This window comes from Cynocephalus volans, chromosome 12 (genome assembly GCF_027409185.1).
Source record: "Cynocephalus volans isolate mCynVol1 chromosome 12, mCynVol1.pri, whole genome shotgun sequence".
Classification (NCBI taxonomy): Eukaryota; Metazoa; Chordata; class Mammalia; order Dermoptera; family Cynocephalidae; genus Cynocephalus; species Cynocephalus volans.
Window position 1 is genome coordinate 22479451 of NC_084471.1, and position 23807 is coordinate 22503257.

At 36.8% G+C, this 23807-nt stretch overlaps 1 protein-coding gene across 9 annotated transcripts in view; it reads right to left on the reverse strand.

Annotated features, from left to right (window-relative positions):
* Positions 1-23807, reverse strand: part of MYBPC1 (myosin binding protein C1) — a 91120-nt gene that overhangs the window by 50388 nt on the left and 16925 nt on the right. For 7 of the 9 annotated variants that reach the window (XM_063074992.1, XM_063074996.1, XM_063074998.1 and 4 more), the window contains exons 2-10: positions 23725-23760; positions 21222-21263; positions 12860-12898; positions 12288-12323; positions 10559-10669; positions 8803-8951; positions 8372-8489; positions 6733-6784; positions 4607-4663 (exon numbers count right to left, since the gene is read on the reverse strand). In XM_063074992.1, coding sequence (XP_062931062.1) covers positions 4607-4663; positions 6733-6784; positions 8372-8489; positions 8803-8951; positions 10559-10669; positions 12288-12323; positions 12860-12898; positions 21222-21263; positions 23725-23760 — 640 coding nt within the window. The remainder of the gene's footprint in view (positions 1-4606; positions 4664-6732; positions 6785-8371; positions 8490-8802; positions 8952-10558; positions 10670-12287; positions 12324-12859; positions 12899-21221; positions 21264-23724; positions 23761-23807) is intronic. The other 2 variants (XM_063074995.1, XM_063075000.1) reach the window with 1 other exon arrangement.

A 23807-nucleotide genomic window follows, 5' to 3' on the forward strand; every position in this document is an offset into this window, starting at 1 on the left:
AAAGTTCATGGAAAAATAGAATTAAAAGATTATATGCAAATTTCCAAATATGCGAATTTCCATGAACTTTTGGAAGTACCCTTGTGTATGGAGACAGTACAAATACAGTCTTTCGAACCTTTGAACCTTTGAATTTTGCAAATAGCATTTTCCTGCTATATTAGTAAATATGTACATTAACGATTTTTGCTGTTTTTTTTAATACAAAAAAATTTGAAGCTGCCATGAAGGCTTTTTGTTTGTTTGTTTGTCATATGATTTTTGTGGATACAGATGCTTTTTAAAAGAAATTTATTTTTTCTAAGTTGGTAGGGGAAAAGGAGAGTGAATTCAAAAATTCTCTCGCATTTCATCTTAAAGTAACATCTTGAATGTTTTTTGGAAGCAAGTTGGGTATGAATTACAAAAAAAAGTTGAACTGTAAAGTGAATGATTTAGGGTTCCATGAAAAAGAGGAAAGTAACTGCTTAGGTTAACTATCAAAATTGTGACCCCAAATTTTGATCACTGACTAAGGAACATATAAAACATATAAAGAATATATATGACTAAAAAAAGCAAGATTTAAAATACACTTGTCTTTCCTTATTTTGGAACCACAAAACGAAACCAAAGCTCAGGAATAAACATTCTTTAGGAAAAGAAGCTTAGCATAAAAGCACAAATATAATATAAATTAATTTCCTTCACTGGCTGAATAGTTCCGATTTTGTTTAAGTTTAGCTAGCTATTTTTATTAGGTTAATTTGGAAACGTTTCAGTGACTACTTATGTGAGTAATGCTGGTTTGGATATGATGTTCTGGAAAACTGGTCAATACACCTCACACATCAGTGTGAAAATGGATTCATGCTATCAGGTTAGGCAATGAGGGGTTACATATGTTTGCATTGTCACATTAATGACAATTAGACTGCTTTATACTCCCATATTTTGAGAGGGAAATATTAAGTTGTAATCATGGGTGAAGTACGTGGGGGAGGGAAGAAGAATATAAATATTAGCATAGAGTTTAGGGTTGCATTACACAAGGATGATTTCTAAACATCTAATTTCCATTTTACATTGTCATGTAAGTCTTTTAGTTCAATGGCATAGGATGACACTGAGGCACATCTGGAAAATGGAAGGACGTGAGAGGTCATTGGTTCATTAGTAATCTTGATGGGAAGGACTAGACTGCAGCATTAGGAAAATGTGCCTCAAAAACTCAAGCCACAGGCATTATCTTCATCTCTATCATCGTGCATCCTTTATTAACATGGGGAAATTGAAAAGCTCAAAAGAATTGTCCTGAAATTGGAATATTGGTCATAATTTGCCAGAGCTACTAAATCTACTGTTTGAAAGTAGTCTACATTTCAGATACATTCTTTAAATATTTTAGTAAGAGGTCTTAGAGAATTGCAATTAAAATGTGTATGTATGTTCATATGTATATATTCTCTGTGGGGTATTTCTTCAATCTACGTTCTTAATGCTTTATATTTGTCACCTTCCTGCCTAAATGTAGTCCCTAAACTGTAAAATTATGCTATACTAGATTATGTTAAATTTTTATTTTATCCAATAAGAATTACACACATACACATTTCAAGTATCCTCCTGACATTGGTGAAAGGATTTAAAGATACCAAGCTAGATATAATTAAAATAGCTAACAAGAGGCGTTAAGTCAAACACTGAGACATACTTACATCTACGAGGTGAACATTTATGTGAAGGAAGCCAGGAATGAAAACCATCATTTTCGGTGTGATTTCTTGTCAGGTTTTTTTGGTAGATTCATAAAACTGATCTTCGTAATTTTTTCATTAAAACATCAAAATATACTCTATTCTACCACATTCCTAGTCTTAACAAATTTTGTCTAAGAACACCAGTGACCTCTTGCCTACTCCTTCTTTTTCTCTCCATCACTTAATTGTATCCCAGATTGTAAAGAGAAGCATTTGTTTTATCCTGGAATGTGAGGTCAAGGCTCTCACCTGTAGCGTTTTCTTAACTCATCTGAGCATGTCTCTACTTACCGTGGTGGTTGCACATGACCCTGTCTGCATGGCTGTGTTAAGTTACAGTTAGCAGAAAAATCCTAATTTCTACAGGCATCTCTGATTCTATTCCAAGCATTGGGAAAGACCTATATAACGTCCACAGTACTTTCATCTACATCAAAATTTCTATAACTTGATGATCCCAGTGACATATAAAGCAGTTATAGAAATTTTTTGTAGAATAATACTTTCAAGTATTTGTACAGGTCAAATCCCATAACAGGATGCTGCCCAAAAGGCTTACTCTGATTTAGCTAATGCCTATTTGAAATAAGCTGGCTTTTTCCAGGGCAGGGAGATAGATCTCTTGTACAGAAATGTTGGTCGTAATGATATCTATTCTGATTGGGATTTTGCCACACACTCTTAGAGAAATGGTGACCATCTGTCATTACAGTAATGAAAACACATGCAATTCACAAATTAGTAGGAAAACACAATGATTTCTAAATTATATTAGTGGATTAGTACAGTATACTAAATGAACATAGCCTTATGTTAACAACAATCAAGTTATGGATCAAAATCATAATTAGGGGATGTAAAGAAAATGAGAACTGGAGACATGTTAGCTACCCATTTTTTTCTCTTGATCTTTTTCTTTAGTCATTTTTGCCATATAATTAGATTTCTTTTATTCTGAAAACTACTGGTAGAACCAGTCTGTTCTTCTTTCTTTCTTTTTCCTTTTTAATCAGAGCATGTACTTAATAATCTAATGTGTCACATTTTGATTGATTGGTTGCATGTGTCTGTATTTTGTCTCTTTATGAATATAAGCTCTTTGAGGGAAATTGTCCCATTTCCTTAGTGGAAGTGAATATTTTCCAGCTACTGTGAGCCAGAGCTGGTCTTTTATATTTGATTTAATTCTTACAGTAGTCCTGTTGAGTGGTTTTTATTTTTCACATTTACAGATATGGAAACCAAGTCTCAGAGAGGTCATGTATTTTGACCAAAGTCACTTAATTAGTAAAATGGTAGAGTTGAGACTCAAATCTGTGTTTTTACTACTTTTTTTTCCTTCCCACAAATATGATTCATCCCTTTCTGGTGCCAGGCACTGAATTTCTCTTCTTCACATCACCTAACATTATATTCTACACAAAGACAGCAATTTAGTATTTTCCTGCTTGAGTAAATGATTGCAGGGAGGGGAAAAAAGCTCTCTTTTCTTCCTAAGTCGTCGATTTGTGTTATAAACTGAGGCACCAGCTTCCACGGCAGATTCAGAGTGGTGTTTCTTATATGGAGTCACAGGAAATGAGCTAACTCAGAAGAGGGAAACTTGGCTTTAGGTCCCTGCCTTGCCTCTAACTCCTGTGTGACTTGGGAGTTAGAGTCACTCAACATCTCTTGACCTTGGTTTCTCACCTATAGAATGAGGAAGAGTGAGGCTCACGTAAGGGCCCTTCATATACTAGTGCATTAAATGCATTTGGAAAATTAATAAATATCATTAAGACTAATGATTATTTGAAGTATCCAAAAAAGGAAAGATGTGTTTCATATTGCTGCAGTCTATTCATTGGCTCATATCTATCAGTAATTAATAAATCAGATCTTTTAATATTTCTGTTCTCAACCTAAACATTGAAGGCTAGTGGTGAATTTTTCATTCACGGGGACTTGAATAAAGCCGTCCAACTAAACTGAGTAAACAGAAGCCCAACAAAAATTAATTTATTTTTGTTGCTTTTCCACTATTATAAATATATAGATATGTATAACTTTATACATAACACTGTATAATAGAGTATATGATTATACGTATGCATAATATGAACAGAAGCCCTATAAAATGGCTATGTGCTAAATATACATAATGAAAGTCTATAAATTTTATTGCAAGAGAGAGCAATGTCAAAGAAGTGTGGGTGATAATACTAAATATTTATTTCCATTTTACTACCATATTTTACAGCTCCTAAAATGCACATTTGGGGGGCTTTTTAAAAATCTTTGAAATAAGAATGTATCTTGCAATCAATAGTGTGTCATAATAAACTGTTTGGAACAATTTTTTATTGTTTAGTGACTTATAAAATGCTGGTGTATCTTCAAATCAATGGTGTCTTCGATTTGAAGAAATACAGTAAATCATAAATAATATATTAAAGTAGGTCTACCTTTTAAAATATATATACACCTGTAGAGACTTCTACCAACATTGTGAAGTTGATTTCTTGGTCAAATATCATGGAGGCTTTATTTATTCAGTTTATTTGATCATGAGAGGGAATCATGTGTACAGTCTGAGAGGTTTCTGGTTATATTTAGGTCTTATGTCTCAGTTTTCAGATCTCTTCATCTCCAACTATGAAAGTATGTGAAGACTCATGAAACATTTAACACGAAAATTTTGAAGTATCAGCTAAAGTCTTTAACAGATTAGTATGCAGTTGTTTCTCTCTTAGTTGACTCTATAAGCAAAACACATTTTAAGAAATAAAAAACTCTTTGAAAAACATCCACTTTAAACTTGACTTCTCTTAGTGGGTGTCTAAAAGATTTCCAGGCCACAGTGCCTCAGTCCATCACTTTGTTCTCACCTACGTTTCAGGAGACCACTAAAGTCAAGTTCTCCTGCATCCTCTTGACCTTCTCCACTGTCATTAACAAAAGAAAAGCAAATCTGGTTTTAATGCCGAGACATTCACAACAGTTTTCCCCCAAACACTCTACATGTAATGTATATGCAATTTTGTACCAGCACACAAACACTAAATCAACACAAACCATTTCTTTTCACACAAGTAACATTCTAAGTTTTTGGAGTATGTACTTGTGGAAAAGCAAACATGAGGAGCTTGTGTTACTCTATGATTTCAGAAGACACATTTTTGTAGATTGCATATATAAAACTGCTTGGATTTGTGTTAAAATTGGGTAACACAAATGCACTTAAGCCAAGCAACACAAAGTACTTTGTTTTTGCAAGTTGGGAGCTCTAGAAACATACTGTGTAAAAAGCAAAGGACTTTTGCTGATCTCTGTTATTCACGTAAGACAGAGATTGGCTTGGAGGACAAAGTGTACCAATGTCAGACATATAAGTACAAAGCCTTATATTCAAAGGTAACCTCTTTGTGTCCATGAACAGATGAATCAATAGGGTGATACCAACATAGCATAAAAATGGAGCTAGCACAGAGCTTTTTAAAAGATGCATTCCTTTCTGTTTTAAAGGGCAATAATTATAATCTTTCAATTTCCTTGTTAATATGTACACCTTTTTAAACGTAATTTTCAAAAATTTTTCTTTGACTTGTCAATGAACCCTTTACTAGTAGTTTCTAAAAGTGCTTTCCTATAGAGAAATGCATCTTAAATTAGGCATGCAGCCACCGCTGTGATTTCATGTAAACTCTAAATAGAAGCTATGGAGCTGACATTTAAATGCCACTGCATATTTACTTACATGTTTAATTTTTTAATGAAGATTTTGTTTCCTGCTCTTTACAAATGCTAGTTATGATTTCTAAGAAAAGAGTCTGTGGGTTTAAAAACAGTGTGTATAACAGGTAAGTCATGAAAATTAAACTCAAATATGTGTTTTCAAACTTTCGTTAACAGCGGGTGTTTGGAGGCCTTTTGAAGGAAACACATTTCTATTCTTTTAAAGCACAAAACTCCTAAGATACACTTGTACGTGGTACTAGTGTAGTTTTAAACCTATGCAATTGCTGAGCATCGGATGAAGGGAAAGTGTAAGAAAAGTAATAGGATTTGAAAGTTATAGCATTTTAAAAAATTTAAAAAGACCAATCAACTGATCAGGTAATATTAAATATATTTTTTAAAGTAATTAAAATTTTGATTTATTCATAATTTAGAAGGGAAATATGTCTTTTATTAAGAAACTAAATCATTGTTTTATAATAGTCTAGGATGGCTTTCCTTACTTAACAAAACTGCATGTGGATTCTCTCTCAGGAAGAACAAAACATTTACTCTCATTAAAGAATTTATGTTATGGAATAATTAAGTACAGAGAGTAATATAATGGCAGGAGAGTAATATAATAGTTACGTTTCTCAGAGACTAGAAAACATTTTCATTTTTCTTCCTTGACCCCCTGCTTTTTCGGCCTTGGCATCTGCAAAAATAAATTAAATAGGTATCTAAATATTGACTTTCTACACTATTCTTAATGCCAGCAGACTCGGTGGTCTTTCGTTTAGGATAATCCAAATTACATCATGCTAACTTCAGTAAGTAACTACTTAATTGTGGTTTCCTGGCACATGGTTTAGTAGCTCTGTAAGTGATTTGTACATGAAAAGTAATAGAAATAAAAGTTTTCTGACTTTACTTAACTGATCCTGTATGAAATGCATCTCTTTATATGTCTCTTTTGGCCATTTTGTGGAAAATAATGCAATTAAGGGTGAAGCCACATATGAATAAATTGAAAGTGTGTCTTTCTAAGGCAACTGTGAAACCTGCAAAAATGAGAGCTTCACTAAAGCAAGAATATTCTTAAAAATGATCAATATATGCCTGATAAACCCATGCCTTTTTTAGAACACCAACTTTTAAACATATCGTATGTTTGACTGGTGAAAAGGGTTGCTCTTATTTGGAATATGGAGTGTGGAGGAAGGGAAGCGTGTCTTAAAAATCCTCCACTTTCATTTTTATACAAAAGCTATCTCGATTCCCCTTTTGAAATTACCTTCTCTTGAAAGCAGATCTGATGTCAATGTTTGGAGTAGTTCCAGTGGATTCTTTGAAAGGAAAGAAAACAATAAAATAAGTACTCATTAAGAAGGGAGCTTTGTGTTCAGTTCCTGTGCTGGCTACGAGACTTCTTCAGTTGGCAAGAATGTCTGGTGAAGGGGGTGGCCCTCCCCTGCGTGGCCGAGTGGCCCAAGCATCCTCATGCCTCATTCTCCTTCTTGAATCAATGAAGGGATCTTAGGGGTTGCCTTTTCCAGTTGTCATTTGACCTGCCTGCCCATTCGAATCTCCCAAGGAACTTAAAAAACATATCAGCTTCTTCATCCTCCCTGCTGGAGATGTTGATCTGTCAGATCAGGGAGGGGCCCCCACAAACCAATATTCTTAAAAAGAGCCCCCCAGGTGATTCTCAAAGATGCCTGGCCAGGGGGAAGCTGCGCTGCTCAGGACCAGCTTCCTACTTGACATAGAAATCTCAACACTTCCCAGACCCATAACCGTCCAGCCTCTGCTTGACATCTCTCAGAATGGGAATCTCGCAACCTTCCGGGCTATCTATGTAGCTTTAATGAAAGTGCTCAATCTAATGTTAGGACAAAATTCACTTCTACAAAATTTCCGCCTTTTGATTTTAATCTGCCTAAATGCTTCTTGAGTACATGGAAAAGGGCCTCTTCCTTTCATGTGACAGCCCTTCTCTTTGCAACGAACCATGGATGTCTGACTTCCTTCACCTACACACTCAAGCTAGATAGGGAATGGTTCCTGTCTTCCTGATTACCCTGCTCCAGAAGGGGTCCAGTTGAGGTATGGTGCCCATGGCCAGAGACATCACTCCAAATGTAGAACAAGTAGCATGTTGCAGAGAGAAGTATCATTTCCTAAACCTAGATTCTATACCAGTTGGAGTAACTCAGTTTAAAATTATATTAGCTTTGTTTGTCTTTTGCAGTTATATCACACTTTGAATTCATCTTAAGTTGTGATCTTTGGTGCCAAGTTAACTTTCTCTATTTCTATTTATAAAAGTGGTTTTTCCCCCCACCTATATGTACACCTTTACTCTATCCTCATTAAGTTCCCTCTGGGACGTACACAGAACATATGGGTGGAGATTAATATCTGACATTAATCCTTATAAGAGAAGATCTCCTTTCCATCTGGATATCCTAACATCCTCATACTCAGATTACCTTATCCCCAAACCTGCATGGGAAAGTGGACCCAATGAAACATGGCTGGCTGGTTAGTTCAGTTGGTTAGAAAATGGTGTTACAATACTAAGGTCAAGAGTTTGGATTCCCGTACCAACCAGCCCCCCCACCCCCACCCCCAAAAGAAACAGATACTTTCTGTAGCAGTAAAAAATGACATCATTCCTTATCTGGGAGGTTGAAGGAATATAGATAGCATGGACAAGAGATATTTAGTGATAAAATTCTCCAAATTCCATTTTTAAATTGTCCCACACAATTTAATTCAGCAGGTTTACTGAGACTATCACAACAGAAACACACAGTTTTAAAGGAAAATCTCCCCCCCCCACCAATCTTATAGATTTAAATGACCTTCTTTTCCATGCCCTCACACTCCATAAAAAAATCACATTTATCCAGGCAAGAGGGTTCTCTTACCATGCACTTCAAGATCAAATGAACAGCTGTCAAACTTATCCTTATAGGTGACCTCGCATCTGTAGTTTCCACCAAAGTTCTCTTTGGCCTTGATGATCTGCATCTCAAATGTGTACACCTGCAATGAAATGTATCCAGACACACTGCAGTCCTTCCCTTGTGAAAGGGGCCATCACATTTCAGTCACTTTCCAAATTCCTTAGCATTGACTGGAAGATGTGTCTACAACCTTCGCAATATAGGAGGTTAAATGTGTCCCACAGCCCCTGGGCTCAATGGGGAAATCACAATAGATTGTAGACACTAGGAATGGTAACTCCAGAGAATTTTCTGGGACTGAAATCTCTCAAAGCTAAATCTGAGAATGACATCATACCCAAAAAGAAGGAATGAGCTAGCTGAGTCCCTGTGCCAGGAGTTCAGGGCCATACCCGAGTTTGCCTTTCAAAGGTCTCCTTCAGCTGGAGGTGCTTCCCAGCTTTGCTGGCCAGATCCATCCATTTCCCTTTGAACCACTTGATAGTGGGTTTTCTAAGAAGATCTTCAGCCTTGACTTTGGCTATAAAGGTGATATTTTCACCTAGAAAAAGCATAAGTGCTTTAGTCTGTGGGTTTAAAAATTGCCATTTGTTTTGCTTTCAACTGGCAGGAGTTGTCACAGGATTTCACTGCATAGACTATAATGCAATCAGTGCCCCAGAATTGTACAATGAATTGGCCCTGATTTTTAATAAGTTCCCTAGATATTCTTAGGATATTCTACCTTGTTCTGCTTTTGAGGTTTATGGAGCAGAAAAAGAGCACCGGGGAAATCAGTGGAAATAATTTTTATATATGGATTTATATATATGTATATGAAATAAAAATAAAAAAGAGAAATATATATATATATATATGGATATTTTCCATCCTTTTTATAGGCAAAGTGATGGAAATCCTGGAATTATGGGAATATGACTAAATGAAACTGATCAGTTTGTAGTGACCCTGCCCATCTGTTTGTATTGACTGATTAGACCCTGAGGACATCAAAACTCTAGCCCAGCTGTCAGCTCAGCATTTCAGTGTCTTACAGGAATGCAAAGGGAGCTACGTTTCCGTTCACATTCTGTGTTCCTACATTCTAGACCTGAAAGAAGTAATTCTGGAATATAGTTAGCTATGTGCTCATTTGCATAATAGCTGATGAGTGTCAAACACTAGTTCTGATCATAATATATTCCTTATAAAAGTGTATATAATTAAAATCCTTGAACCCCAGGTCTTTTTCTAGCTCCCACCCTGTTTATTTCCTTCATGGCAGTTGGCTTTGGTGATGTTTGTGTAATTTCTTATTGTCTGCTCATCTCCTTAGACTGTAAGTTCTGATGCTCATATGTTATGCTCACTGTTCAGCACAGTGCCTAAAACAGGAGATATGTAATCAATATTTTTTGAATGAATATTTCAAAAGTTGAACCATCTGTCTGACTAGCTGCTTCTGAGATATTGCACGTTATAGTCTAGTGTACGTGCAGATTTGTAGTCATCTTATAGAATGAGTTGTGTCATATGTCAGGCACTGTTCAAAGTACTTCACAGTAGGTCCTCCTATTATCCCCAGTTTACAGATGAGGAAACTGAGGCATAAGGAGGCTAAACTGCCTGCCCAGGGACAACAGCTGGCAAGAAGCAGAACCAAGATTTGAACCCAAACTGCCTGGCTTCAGGGTCCAGTCACGGGACTCCTCTAAAGGTTACTGAAATAAAGGCTGTTAGTCACTTTTTTAACAAATGCAGGATTTAGTATATACATACAATGGAATATTATTCAGCCACAAAATGGAATGAAATACTGATAAGTGCTGCAACGTGGATGGACCTTAAAAACAGGCTAACTGAAAGAAGCCAGACACAGAAGGTCATTGATTATATGATTCCATTTATATGAAATATCCAGAATAGGTAAATCTATAGAGATAAAACAGATGAGTGGTTGCCAGGGCATGTGGGGAGGAGGCGATGGGGAGTAACTGCTTAAAGGGGTACAGGGTCTTTTGGGGGTGATGAGAATGTTTTGGAACTAGTTAGAAGTACAACATGGTGAATATAACATAACCACTGAATTGTTCATTTTAAAATGGTTAATTTTATGATGCGCGAATTTCACCTACACAAAAAAGGCAGGATTTAATGCTAGGCGCTCACCAACTTTCACCGTTCCTGACTGAGGTTTTTCAATGAGCAGGGTGGACAGCTGAGAGTTGGCATTCTGCTTGTCTTGTTCCTCCCCAGCAGGTGATTCGCCAAGAGACCATTCTAATGAGCAGAAAGGAAGAAAAGGATCATTTCGGGGCCAGGTTCTCTGTAGGCAGACTTACCTAGGTTTGTTTTCATCAACGCCGACGCATCTCTTTGTCTAAAAAACCTAGATAAGTAGAACCTCATTCTTTCTGCCCCCAGCAGCATCAGTAGAGAGAGACAGGTTCCCATTCTTACAGGGATGTCTCTTCCCTGCCAGGGCAAAGGAACATTTTCTAATTCCTGGAAATAGTGCAACTTGTCAGGTAAGTTGTTACTCTGTGTTTGTTGGCAGCCAAGTTTCCTTTGCTTCCCCATCCTGCCTGTTCCCTAATAGATAAGCAACGGCAGGGCAGTGACCGTATGAAAGCAGTACTCTCAAGTGTTTTTCCAGGTGACTGACTAAGAGGCCACATCTATACAACAGAATTGGAAAAGACTAAAGGGATGGGTCCGTTTGAGGGTGAACTGTCTGATGAGGGTCAGAGAGCCAAGCCTGGCCTGGTATTTCTAGATTCCTTGCTGTTTTGTGATTAGACAATTCTGTGCAGGTTGTACAGATTTGGTAACAGATCATGACCTGCAGGTACAAATTTTAAGAATACTAGGAGTCTCCTCCAAGGGGGGTGGGGGGAGGGAGCAGAAAAATGAAAGAAAGAGAAACTGAGGCCTTCCCATGAAGAGACACAAGCTGGAGATGAAGTTTATTTTGTGTTTTCTAGTTAGCACGTGGGTGCTTCATTGGTATTGATCTGCAGTCGGTTGCAATAAGAAGGGTAGGAGAGAGAACTATAGAGTTTTCCTCTGTCTCTGAGCTGAATGCAGAGTTTAGTTTTAGCTGCTTAATAACTGGGAAAAAAATACATGGATCCACAACCCTCTACTTGTTAGTTTCTTGAAAAGAAGGAAAATGCACTTTTAATTGTTTCAGTTGTATCAATTATGCTAGACATTTCTATGTATAGGAGACAATGAAGTTAAGCAATGCAGTCACATGATTATACAATTTTTTTAATACCCAAGATAATGTTAAAATTGTATGTTGTGAGTGTCTGTGATCTTCATTGTAACAGTGAATAGTGACCATTCATGTGGAGAACATGAGGACATGTTTTATTTTTATTGTTTTGTTCACTTCTACACCTGCAGTGCCTACAAGAGTGGCTGACCCAGAAGAGGCCCATCCTAGGGTCATCAGGCCCTCAACGCAAATTTTTTGAATGAATGAATGAGTAAAAAACCTCAAAGAATTGTAGCTACAGCTGACAGGATGCATTTCAGAGGGTTTTATCACTTGGATGTAAAGTTCTATACAAATGTGAATTATTATCTAACTTCAGCACATCTCGGGAATGGAGATTGATCTCTTTGTATTTGCCAAATGTTAAAAGTGATAGTTATAATAAAACAAACAAACCTGCGGTATATATGGCTAGATTGACTGTGTGTGTATCATGCAAAATTAATTGTTTCTCAATACATTAGTTTTCTTGTAAGAGGAAATGTAATGAAAGATTGCTATAAAAGCTACAAACTGAATAAAACAAGGATTAGAGTCAATAAAACTTCAAGAAATGAAGTCATTAGTGATTGTATTAGGATGGGGTCAGGATGCCTTGTCTGGGCGTGTGCTCACCTGAATCTTTTCTTTCCAGGGCCCGACTACCCAAACCTGAAAGGAAAGCGTGATTTGGATGATGCAAGGGGGTGGGGGAAAGGAGGAAAATGGACTGCTGACTTCAGCCTTCTTGGATTCTTCCCCCAAACCCTGTCTCTTCTGGTGATGGGGAGAAAAAAACTAGAAGTTGGCTTGGATGGAAAATCAGTAGAGCTCCAGCTGTGAAAGCATCCATAAAACTATATGTCTTTTACTTTAAAACAATAACAAAACTTTAAAGATCCAAATATCTAAATTTAAAGAATAGGGGAAAAGGGTATATAGCTGGAAACGGAAGACAAGCATTTTCACCCCTAAAATTTATACCCAAGATTTACTAGTATTATTCATTTCACAAAGAAAGCCTCCTTTTAAATTCTCATGTCAAACAAAAAATTGTCATTAAAGCCAACATTTTCCCTCTTGGTGCTGGCACAGGCAAAACCTGGTGCCCCTGCTCTGTGCACTGACTCAGCAAGGCCTTTTGTTTTCTTTTACTGTCAATTAGTAATAGATTAAAAAGTAGGGTAGTGGGTGGGAATCGTCCTAACCTGGAGGCAGGGCACTAGGCGGGGAGGGATCCTCTTCATCTGAAACAAGAGATAGGAGTACAAAGTCAAGGAGAAAAGGACTTCATCCCAAGTACCCTGAGGAAAGAGAAGTCTGAAAAAGAAGAAGAGAAACTACACAAAACACGTTTGACTGCTGAGGAGACCTTAGAAGACTTGGTACCTGAAAGGTTAAACTTGAGTATTTCAGGCAAAAAAGGAAAAATAATAAATGAAAGGTGAGAGCGTAAGGTAATCCAAATGAAAGTGGAGAGTAAAAAAATGGAACTCTATGCAAGCGTTCTATCTGACCATAGGGTAGGGAAGAAATTAACACTAAAAATCAAACCTTTGTGAAATCAACAGCCGAGGTGGTTTTCAAGTTCTTAATCTGTAACTGAAGTCCATGATAGACATTATTCACATATTATATTCATTTGGACACAGACATAATAGCCTGTGTGCACTGTTTGAGAACTCATTTTCACCCAGACAACCTTAAGATTAATTCCCATCCTGTATTTAAGAAACAAAAGTCAAGATTAACTTATATAAATTGATTTGTCTAAGTTTACCAATATTTAGAAACTTTGTAAACATTTTCCCCAAGATTATACTGGTGTTGGACAATGCTGTACAATTTCTTAATATTCACCTATGAGTATTTGTAAAATTCAGAATGTGTTTATGTGCAGAGGCACTGAACAGTCCCCTTTTCTAAAATATCTAAACTGCAAAATTCACATTTTAGATGCTTACCGAGGCATTTGGTGTTATCTGAACCTCTACCCCTCCCCTCTCAAAGCATGAAGATAATGTTTGTCAAAATAACTATAATCTTTGTACTTAAAATACTAGAATAATTGTGGATTTCAAAATATAAACATATATGAATGTACAGTATAGTATACAAAAAGTACATGCACATTAATGTTAATTAAAAAGTGCTTTAAAAGGAAGATATATGAATGGCCAACAGACACACGAAGAAATGCTCAGCATCACTCAGCATCAGGAAATGCAAATCAAAAGCACTTTGAGATACCATCTCACTCCTGTTAGGATGGTTAATATCCAAAAGACTGAGAAAGATAAATGCTGGCGAGGTTGCAGAGAACAAGGAACCCTCATACACTGTTGGTGGGACTGCAAAATGGTGCAGCCTTTATGGAAAATGGTATGGAGGTTCCTCAAACAGTTGCAGATAGATCTACCATATGACCCAGCTATCCCACTGCTGGGAATATACCGAGAGGAATGGAAATCATCATGTCAAAGGGATACCCGTACCACATGTTTATTGCAGTGCTGTTTACAATAGGCAAGAATTGGAACCAGCCCAAATGTCCATCATCTGATGAATGGATACGGAAAATGTGGTATATCTACATAATGGAATTTTACTCTGCTATAAAAAAGAATGAAATACTGCCATTCACAACAACATGGATGGACTTAGAGAAAATTATATTAAGTGAAATAAGGCAGGCACAGAAAGAGAAATACCACATGTTCTCACTTATTTGTGGGAGCTAAAAATAAATACATAAATAAATATACAAACAAATAAATGGGGAATAAGACATAGCAATCACAACAATTCCTTGAACTTGTTAAGACAAGTGAATAGATATGATGTTGATGGCAGGGGAGGGGGAAAGAGGAATTGGCAAAGGGACATGAAAATCAACTACACAGTATATTGATAAATTTTTTAAAAATGCTTTAAAAAATTTCCTGACAAGAAGAGGTAAAATAGTACATATTTGTATAATCTGTTAGAATATTTACCACAAATATTTACTGGCCTGAAGTTTTTTTTTCCCAAAACTGTCAACCAGGGATTATGTTTTGTTACTTTTTAACAGAGTAACTAATGTAATATATAGAGACCTTTAATGTTATTGCTTCAGAACCCAAGTGGTGACTCACTGGATACTGCGGAATTTGAGATTCTTAGGAAGAAGCATTTTTGTGGTCAAAGAAGCTTGGAAAATGCTAGGCTAAAGTTAAATGCTTGTATTTCATTGTGGGGTGTGTGTGTGTGTGTGTGTGTGTGTGTGAGTGTGTGTGAGTGTGAGTGTGTGTGTGTGAGTGTGAGTGTGTGTGTGTGTGTGTGAGTGTGAGTGTGTGTGTGTGTGAGTGTGTGTGTGTGAGTGTGTGTGTGTGTATATTTACTGAAGGACCTCTCAAAGCCCTATTTGTTGATGTGCACTGGGAATGGGAGTAGAGTAAAGAAATTATACAGTAGTTAGCACTTCCCAAACTTAGTTCACTTTTGAATTCTTCTCCTGGAATATCCATAAATATTTCACAAAATTGTGCATTTGCAAAAGTATAGATATCTCTGAGCTATCACAAGAATTCTGTATTTCAGAAGGCTGTTAGATAATTAAAATGTTGCATAATCAGAAATAAAATACCTTGCAACTTTTCTACAATATTATTTGCCATAAATTTAATTCAGTACTTTGTACTTTATTCTTGTCATCTATGCAAAGGATTTTATTTAATGAAATATGTAAAGGATCTTGATTTTAAGTCCTATAAAAATTAATGAAAATGAAGTTTAAAAAGTCAACCACATCCTAGACAGGTGTTTGTTTTATTATATGTAAATTAGAAACTGGAGCCATTTTGTGTCAAATGAACACTTTATACAGGTTTTGTGGTTGGGTTTTGGGGGGGTTTGTGTGTGTGTGTGTGTGCATGGTGCATAATGAAAACTAGCTAATTGTTTAGAATGCAAAATGATTGAGAAAAGAGTACTCACATATTTTCATAAAACTAAAATAAAAGGAAGATAATCTGGTTTTTTCAGCAAAAATTTGATGGGTGAGAGTAGTTTCAAAGTCCACTAAATGTGAAGACTATTTGGGGGACATGCAAAGTTATTTTAGAGTATTAAGGAACACATATTAAGCAGTGCTTCAGAGTATTATGAAATATTCTTTCTCTAGATGATCCAACATTACTTCCAAACAGCAGTTACTTTTCAATTGTTGATATCTGATTCATTGCACATACATTTTCAAATTTGCAGAAGTGCTAGAAAATATAATTGATGGAAGCAAAGTTTACTGTTTTCCTTCTTTAAAAGGCAGCTTTGGTCCTGGCATCCTTTTAGATTTAGAAATGTAGCTAAGATGTTGGGATTCCGACCTTAAATTCTTCAAAAGTTGCCTGGTTAAATTTGGTTGAATAGGATGGGACTGATAAGTTTAATTGTTGTTATTTACCATGGAAAGCAGTCTCTATTGCTAAGAGAGAAGTTGAATATCCAAATCTTTCACATATATGTGAAAGACATAGCATCTTACAAGAAAATTTTCAAAGAAAACAAGTAATACAATATATGTCATATCTTTTTTTCTATTAGAAGTGACTACGATGACAATGGAAACGTTAACACCTGTTTTTGGCTGGTTAGAATTCGACATACATGAAAACCCCAGACTGAGAGCAGCAGAGCTACCTCCCCTAGCTACATAAAAGGGCAATTGACCAAAGCAGAATTTTATTCATCTCTAAGTCATGGGAAAATACCATTTGTAAAAACCGTAAAAATGATTCTTCGAACAACTGAAGTTCCCAGGGAAGAATTCCTGGAAAGTAGAAAAAGAACTTAGTCTCATATTACAAGCCTGGGATTTTCGTGGGGGTACACCATAAATACTCTGGAATGTGAGCAAGAGCCTTGCTGCTCAATGAAACCTCCAGAGACAGTAGAATGGATACATCTTATAATTCTGCAAACTTTCTTGGGCATAAAATAACTTCTACCTATGGTTGATTTTAAGTTGCCTTTTTAAATTAAAATTTTTAAGTAATATAAACTTGAGACAATTGTTGAGATCTTAGAATAAAGGCCCAAAGCATATAAAATTAAAATATATGTGAACTTATAAACAAGCATCAGTTAAATACTGATACAATACCTGTTTGTGTTAGGTAAATTTATGAATTCCTCAAGCAGGGCAATCGGTTGTAGTAAATATTGGTGTATGTGACCAAAATAACAAGGACAACAACAAGATGTGGAAGATGACAAAAACAGCCAACATCAATTCATCACGTCTTGAGGCATTTGATTAATTTATTGCACTTTCTTAATGAGAAGACACATGCCTTCACACTTTGATGCTTATGAAATTGGGATTCATTTTACAATAAATATGTATACTTAATGAATTTTTCTCCCTCAAATCTATTAAATCAATGTTGCATTTTATAATGATTATGTCTTAGAACTGAAAAGTACGATGTTAATAATTTTTAACAAAGTTTATTACAAAGAAATAATGTAATTAGATATACAGATAAAAGCAGGGAGACATTTTAGTAGGTGGTTGATTGACACCTAAAGATGAATTGCACAAAAAAATTTTAGCATGCTAGTAAAAAGCACCAGAATAATGTTATTGTAGATGTAAAAGAACCTAAATGAAGGAAAAAAGTTTTAATCATTCTTTTAATTTAAAAAATTCACACCACTTAGAAGAAAATATGTTGGAACTTTTGCTGATTCACTTCCTCATCTGCCAGCCACGTTCATGTCAAAAGGAAGACTCTTCGTATCAGGTTATGTGAGATATTTAATACTCACAGGTTCATTCACGATAGTTTATGTGGTAATGTTAATGCCTGGGAAAAGAAAATAAGTTTTTATTTCCCTTGAAGTGATTACCAAAAGCAGATATTTTTCTGGAAGAAAAATAAAAAGAGGCAGGAACTGTAGCAATTGGGCTTATCAATACAGAGAGACTCTAAGCTAATAAGATGTAAAAATAGAAAAAAATTTTAAATATCAGAACTTAGGTATCAAAATGAGTACTGATCTTCAAAGTAGTCTCTGATTCTAATGCTGCTGCCACAATTGGGACCAGCCACAGAACCAGTTTTGGAACTTCCCACAGGCCAATTGTTAAGGCACAGAAGAGACCCAATCTTATTACCCTCTGTTCACACATAGGATGTTGGATGGTGGTTGACCAAAAAAAGGTAAGAACCCACTTGATCACACACATTATTCTCTAAACATGGTCCTCTGTGACTTTTGTGTGCTTTCAAAACTGAAACCTACCTTCCTCTGTTGATGGTGATTCTTCTCCCTAAAGCGTAAGTTGGCTCCAGGAGGGCAGGACCCCATACCCAGATCCATACCTGGTACGTGGTTGACAGTAAATTCTTGCTCGATAAATAAATGCTAGAGTAAAAGGTAAATCTTTGTCCCCATTGAGGATACAGAAAAGAATTTGTACTTAGCATCCCATCTGTAATTATTCTGAAAGAATTCTAAGCCACAGCAGCATTTTTATATGGGCATTGCCTCCTGGTACGATCACTCCAAAAAGGATTTGTGCATCTAATTTCTGCATTGTTGTTTGGTTAAACACATTTCTTGTTGTCATCTCTATTGTTACAGTTTCAGGAGACTTTGCTCGGGTCCCAGGACAAAGTGGTCAGTATCAGGGAGCAGGATAGCTGGATGGACAAGTCCACAGGAAACAGGCAAGCAAGCAAACAATAATAAAACCCCTTCCCAGGAAATCAGCTGTTTGCCAGATGTAGACTTTTAGTAAATCTGAAAAAGGTGGCAAATCTAATCACAAACACTACTTGTTAAGATTGATATCAGAACCAAACAACTCTCTGTAACTACAAAAGAAAAATTTTTAAAGAACATTTCCAAGCTGTTGCAGAATAATTCAGTAAATCTGAGAAAGATGTTAAGTAAGGCTGCATTGCTATGAATAATATTCTTAATAGTGACGATCCTAGAGCTATTGATTGTAAATATTTCAACTGTTTTGAGAACTACAGTGCTGAAAATCTACTAATATCCAGGCGTGACCATTTTCAATAGCTCTAAGCAAGTCAGTGTCACAGTAGAAATCACCCACCTGATCTGTGCCAGTGCCTCACTCTGAACCTGCAGTGACTAAGAGTATGTTTGTCCTCCTGCCCAGCAAACATGCTGAATGGAAAAACAAACCTATCCAGATGACCATTGTCTGTATGGTCAGCAGCTAAGCCAGCATAGAAATGCTATTCCATTCATTCTGCAAGTAAATTTTATTAGGCGATTATGTGCAGCTCTCTGCCAGATGCTGGAGGGAATGAGATGAGAGGACTAAAGAAGGGTTAAGACATGGTGCCTGACTGTCAAAAAGCCTACAACCTGCTAGGGAAAGGAGAACAATTAATACGTGATTAAGTGGAGACAAGAGCAATGGAATGACAGAGGCAATAGGTCCAAGAGAAATCAGGAGGAAGAAGAGGAAGAGTGGAGATGAAAGTGAGCCAGGATGGTCAGGGGAAAGCTGTACAAAGGAGTGAAACCTGCGTTGGATGGTTAAAAACAAAATTAGATGGACTGAGAGTCAGAGGAGGGAGGGAGAGCATGGGAGGACACTCAAGTTAATGCTGGAGAGCAGGCGGGTTGCACACGTCAGACCTGTTTATGCCCACGGGCTTATTTTGCAACTGGGAATGTACATGCAGCAATAATTACTGCGCCTACTTTTTGCTTAAGTATTTTCTTTGAACTGTCCCTGTTCTTAGTAAGAGTTGAAGAGGACTGTATATGTTTTAAAAACTTCCATCTATCCACCTTCTTTATTTGGGGATGTCACTTTCTATCCTAAACTGATTTGCTTCCTAGGCATGTAGGGCAAAGATACACACACACACACACACACACACACACACACACACACACACACACACACACACACACACACACACACACACACACACACACACACACATATATATATGGCCATGGCCTTGCTTCTGCAAATGTCAGAAAAATACTACTAATCTCAGGATGCCCTAGTCATCTGGCCTTGCTCTTTCATCATACTATGCTTTCCTTAAAGAAAAGAGTTTTCATTGGTTGATTGGTTGGTTGATTTTAATTTATGGAGAGGGATTTTCTTACTTAGGTATACAAATATATACATGATGACTTTTCAGATTAAGGGTCAGGCACAGGTTTTGTTTAAATGTTGACAGCTTGCCCTTTGGGATGACATCATCTGCTCTGTTGGCTGAACCTAACAGCCTGGTCCAAGCACCTTTCCAAATTTGGAAACAGAGGTGTATGCCATCGGCATAATAGAGAATAATGTTACAATGACATCAGCCAGGATATCCAAGCCTCCTTGAACCCATCTCATGGAAGGAGTTCTAGGAGTTTGCACTGTCTGCATTCCATAAACAAATAACCTTCAAACTGTGGCCCACGTGGCCAGGATTAGTATTCATGTATCCATGAGAGTCACTGAAGGTCGGGACAAAGTGAGCATACTAACACTATGTGTTTATTTATGAGAGCGTAAATTCAAGTTAGCTGAAGAAAAATGATCCAATGTACTGAAAGAAAGAAAAAAAGCATTTTACTAATGTACAGGAGACAATAATATCATAAGAATTAAGTAATAAAATATGACATACTAAGAACAAAGAGATACTTAACACGCTTTGGGGTGGTGTCCAGGAAAAAGAGAAACTTCTTATTGCAGTCAGGAAGTAATTAGTTATTCCAAAATTTAAACTATGTTATTCATTACACAAATAAAATAATTTATAAAAATGATGGTACAAACATATAAAGCAAAATTGTCAAATCTGCTTCCATGAAAACTTTCCTCTGGAAGACTAATGTTCCTTGGCTTAAGACAAAAGGTCAGTAATGACAATGACTTCATACTTGGTGAGACAAAGGAATTAGTATTTCATGGAGTTACAAAAGTACATGATAAAGATTACTCGTTTTCTAAAGCTGGGCTATCTCCATATGAAGCAAAAATAGAGTAACATTACAGGAAGAAATGAGTTCCCAATTCAATACAGAACAACTTTCGATACAAATCACCCTATAAATCTACATGAATGCATAGCAGTGTTAAAAAGTGAGATGCTAGCCTTCAAAATTACTAATGAAACCTGGAACAGTTCACACAACAACATGAAAGCATTCTATTTTTTTTTTTTTTTTAATCTGGGTAATTCAGACAATTTGCCCAATTGGTGTAGTCCCAAGAAGATCAAACAACTCTTTTCCTTAGCATGCACATGGAAACGTGGAAACTACCAGTTAATTTGCTGGCATCTCAACAAATGCTCATGATAATTTTATTGTTGTTTTCTTTTAGAAATATGTGTAATGGAAGCCAAGTCAAGCACCATTTCTCATTATGCTGGTTGGGTCTTGCAGATAAGATACGAGGAAGAACTCTAAACCACACTGAGGAAAGATAATGCAGAGAAATTCTGTGGGGCCACCAGAGCCATCATGACTGACCTCCTTCTGCTTCTAATTTTGTTGAATTCAGTCTCACTCTCCCTCCCTCCAACTCACCTTTCGCTGGTCCAGTTCTGGCCTCCATCTCTTTGTTTGGTTCTGTGTGGAAAGTACAGGCACGTTTTTAAAAGTGTCTGAAAGCATTTTACTGTGTGATGAGCAGTGGGAAGGAGGGGGGAAGGGAGGAAATAAATGACAACAGAGCAGATTATAAATGGCACTACATAGCCCATCACTGTCCTATACATAAATTATGAATTTGGGAATTATGGTCACATTAAACTTTTCATAAATGCCATTAATAAACATCATTGTTGAAAAAAGTATACATAAAAACATGCAATATAGATTTAGTTAAAATACATGCAGCTATGCTGGGACCATGTTATATAACATGCTGGAGTAGACTTGTGTATAAAAATGAGGGTCGCTTCAATTTAGATCCCAACAAGGGACTAACTTTTTTAAGAAGTTTGATCCATGTAGTGATTCCAGTAGTTTGGACTTCTAGATATTATAGTAAGCTTTAAAATACATAATTGTGCAATATATGTAGTTTCAAAGAAAATGTTTTAGTGTATGTATGAATTTTCTGGATTGGGTTTAGTAGCTATAAATGCAATATGGGAGCAATAATATCAGATTTTATCAGTAGAGACCATCTAGTTGGCATTTCTCTCTGTTCAAAGCCATGTTAATTTAGACACCTGTAAATGATATCTGACTTATGGTATATGTTAGAAAAGAATTGTTTCAAGTGTGAATTCTCTCTCTTTTGACTGACAAATAGAGATTCAAATTTCAGTTAACTAAGAAGGGCAATGTTAGCAGAGTTTGGAAGGAGACTTATTTTTGCAATAGGAGGTCAATATTGTGCAATGAATGTGAAATATGGCATGATAATGGAATCTTCATAGTGGCCTGGTGACAGAATTAATCTGAAGGATGGAAGGGAAAGGTTTGTCTATCATGGCCAGTAGGTTCTCAGTATTTAATGCTGGCCAAAATAAATCTGTTCGTGCAAGGAGAAAACATACCTAAGAAGATCTTAAGAAGAATGTTACACATCTATACTGGTTTTAAGATCAAGATCTAAAGAAAACAAAATCTGAGATTGGCCTTGTTTGAACATATGGCACTGAGCCTGTTTTATCCATTTTGACACATAGCAGTATTCTTCTATTCTATTAGGGTTTTGAGTGTGTGAGTCTAGTATTCTTAGCTAGACAAAGGGGCTCCTGTGAGCAGTGAGATTTCTCAAATTTCCCTCCCGAAAAACTATCTCCAGGATGGAAGAGCTTCATAATCCCCCCAATAAATTTCCATGAGAAAATATGACCAGAAACCGAAGCCTCCTTCAACTTCCATTTTCACCTAGGCTGGACCAGTCTGTGTGACATCCCATCCTCTACTTCATACCATATTGTCAATTCAAGTGATCTGCATTTAATCACATACTACCTTGGGGGGTTTCTTACAACATTGCCTAACATTTTAATGCAATGGTTGCATTTGATTTAATTGTTCTCCAGGCTGTATTTTATCTTCTACTTGGCTGCAAACGAACTGAAAACAGGGAAAAGTTTTCTACTTAGAGATCCCACCTACATCTGGTACAGTATGTTCACACCTCACTATCAATAAGTGGTAGATAGTTCTATATCCTTCTGAAGGGTTAGAGCAGAGCTGTGCACATGGCAAATAGCCAGTGAATAATTCTTGAATGGATCCAGTTTCTCATCCTATTCAAGGAGGAAGAGTTCCTGGGAAAATGCACATGAATTTGGTTGTTTCCATCCTGGAGGCTGTTTTGTGGGGGCAGAAAAGTGATTGTGGAGGGCTATCATGGGGGGTTAACAACCCACTTGGGTTTGTCATTCTTCCAATCTGTTCTGTTCCTTGTGTCTATGTGGATGTCAAAACAGGCTTCATGCATTGTGTGTCACTGAGGATTGCGGCTACCTGCCAAGGATTTCACTGGAAATCTTCACTCAATTTTTGTTGCCAACTGCTGGACAACAGGTACTAAAAACTCCAGAAGCTGGTCCTGATTTTGAGTCTCGGGGGCCACCAAACCTTTGTAGACACTCCCTGAGGAGTTTCTGGAGGTGGTTGATGGTGACATAGTTCAAGTTGGGAAGGGGCTGTTGATCTTCCAGGGTTGAGATGGGATCCACTCGCCACTCACCAGAAAGCTGTGGGTTTTGTTTGACCTTCACTATATGGGGAAAAGCCCCCCAAGTCCTTCAACCCCTTGGAAGCTCAGCTTCCACGACTGTAAAACATGGGTGTAGCAACAACTTTTGCATAACATGAAGAGTTTTATAAGAATCATTTGCATAATGTATATGAAGTGCCATCCAAGTTAGATTAATGTGAGAGGGTTATATAAACGTCAGAGGGTTTTTGTTTTTACGATTATGAACTTATCACAACTGTCACCCTTCAACTTTTCAGTAGGAGTTGGGTTAAAGCTCACAGCATCAGTGGAGGCCAAATCATGCTGGGATGGGTGTTCGGGATTTGCAGCCCAAATATGTGAAGCAGGGTTTCAACTCACCTTCTGAGGGTGGGGTAGGGGCTGGCACTTCATTTTCTAGAAATGAAAAGAGCAATGGAAGTGTGAGGCTCACTTAACACAGA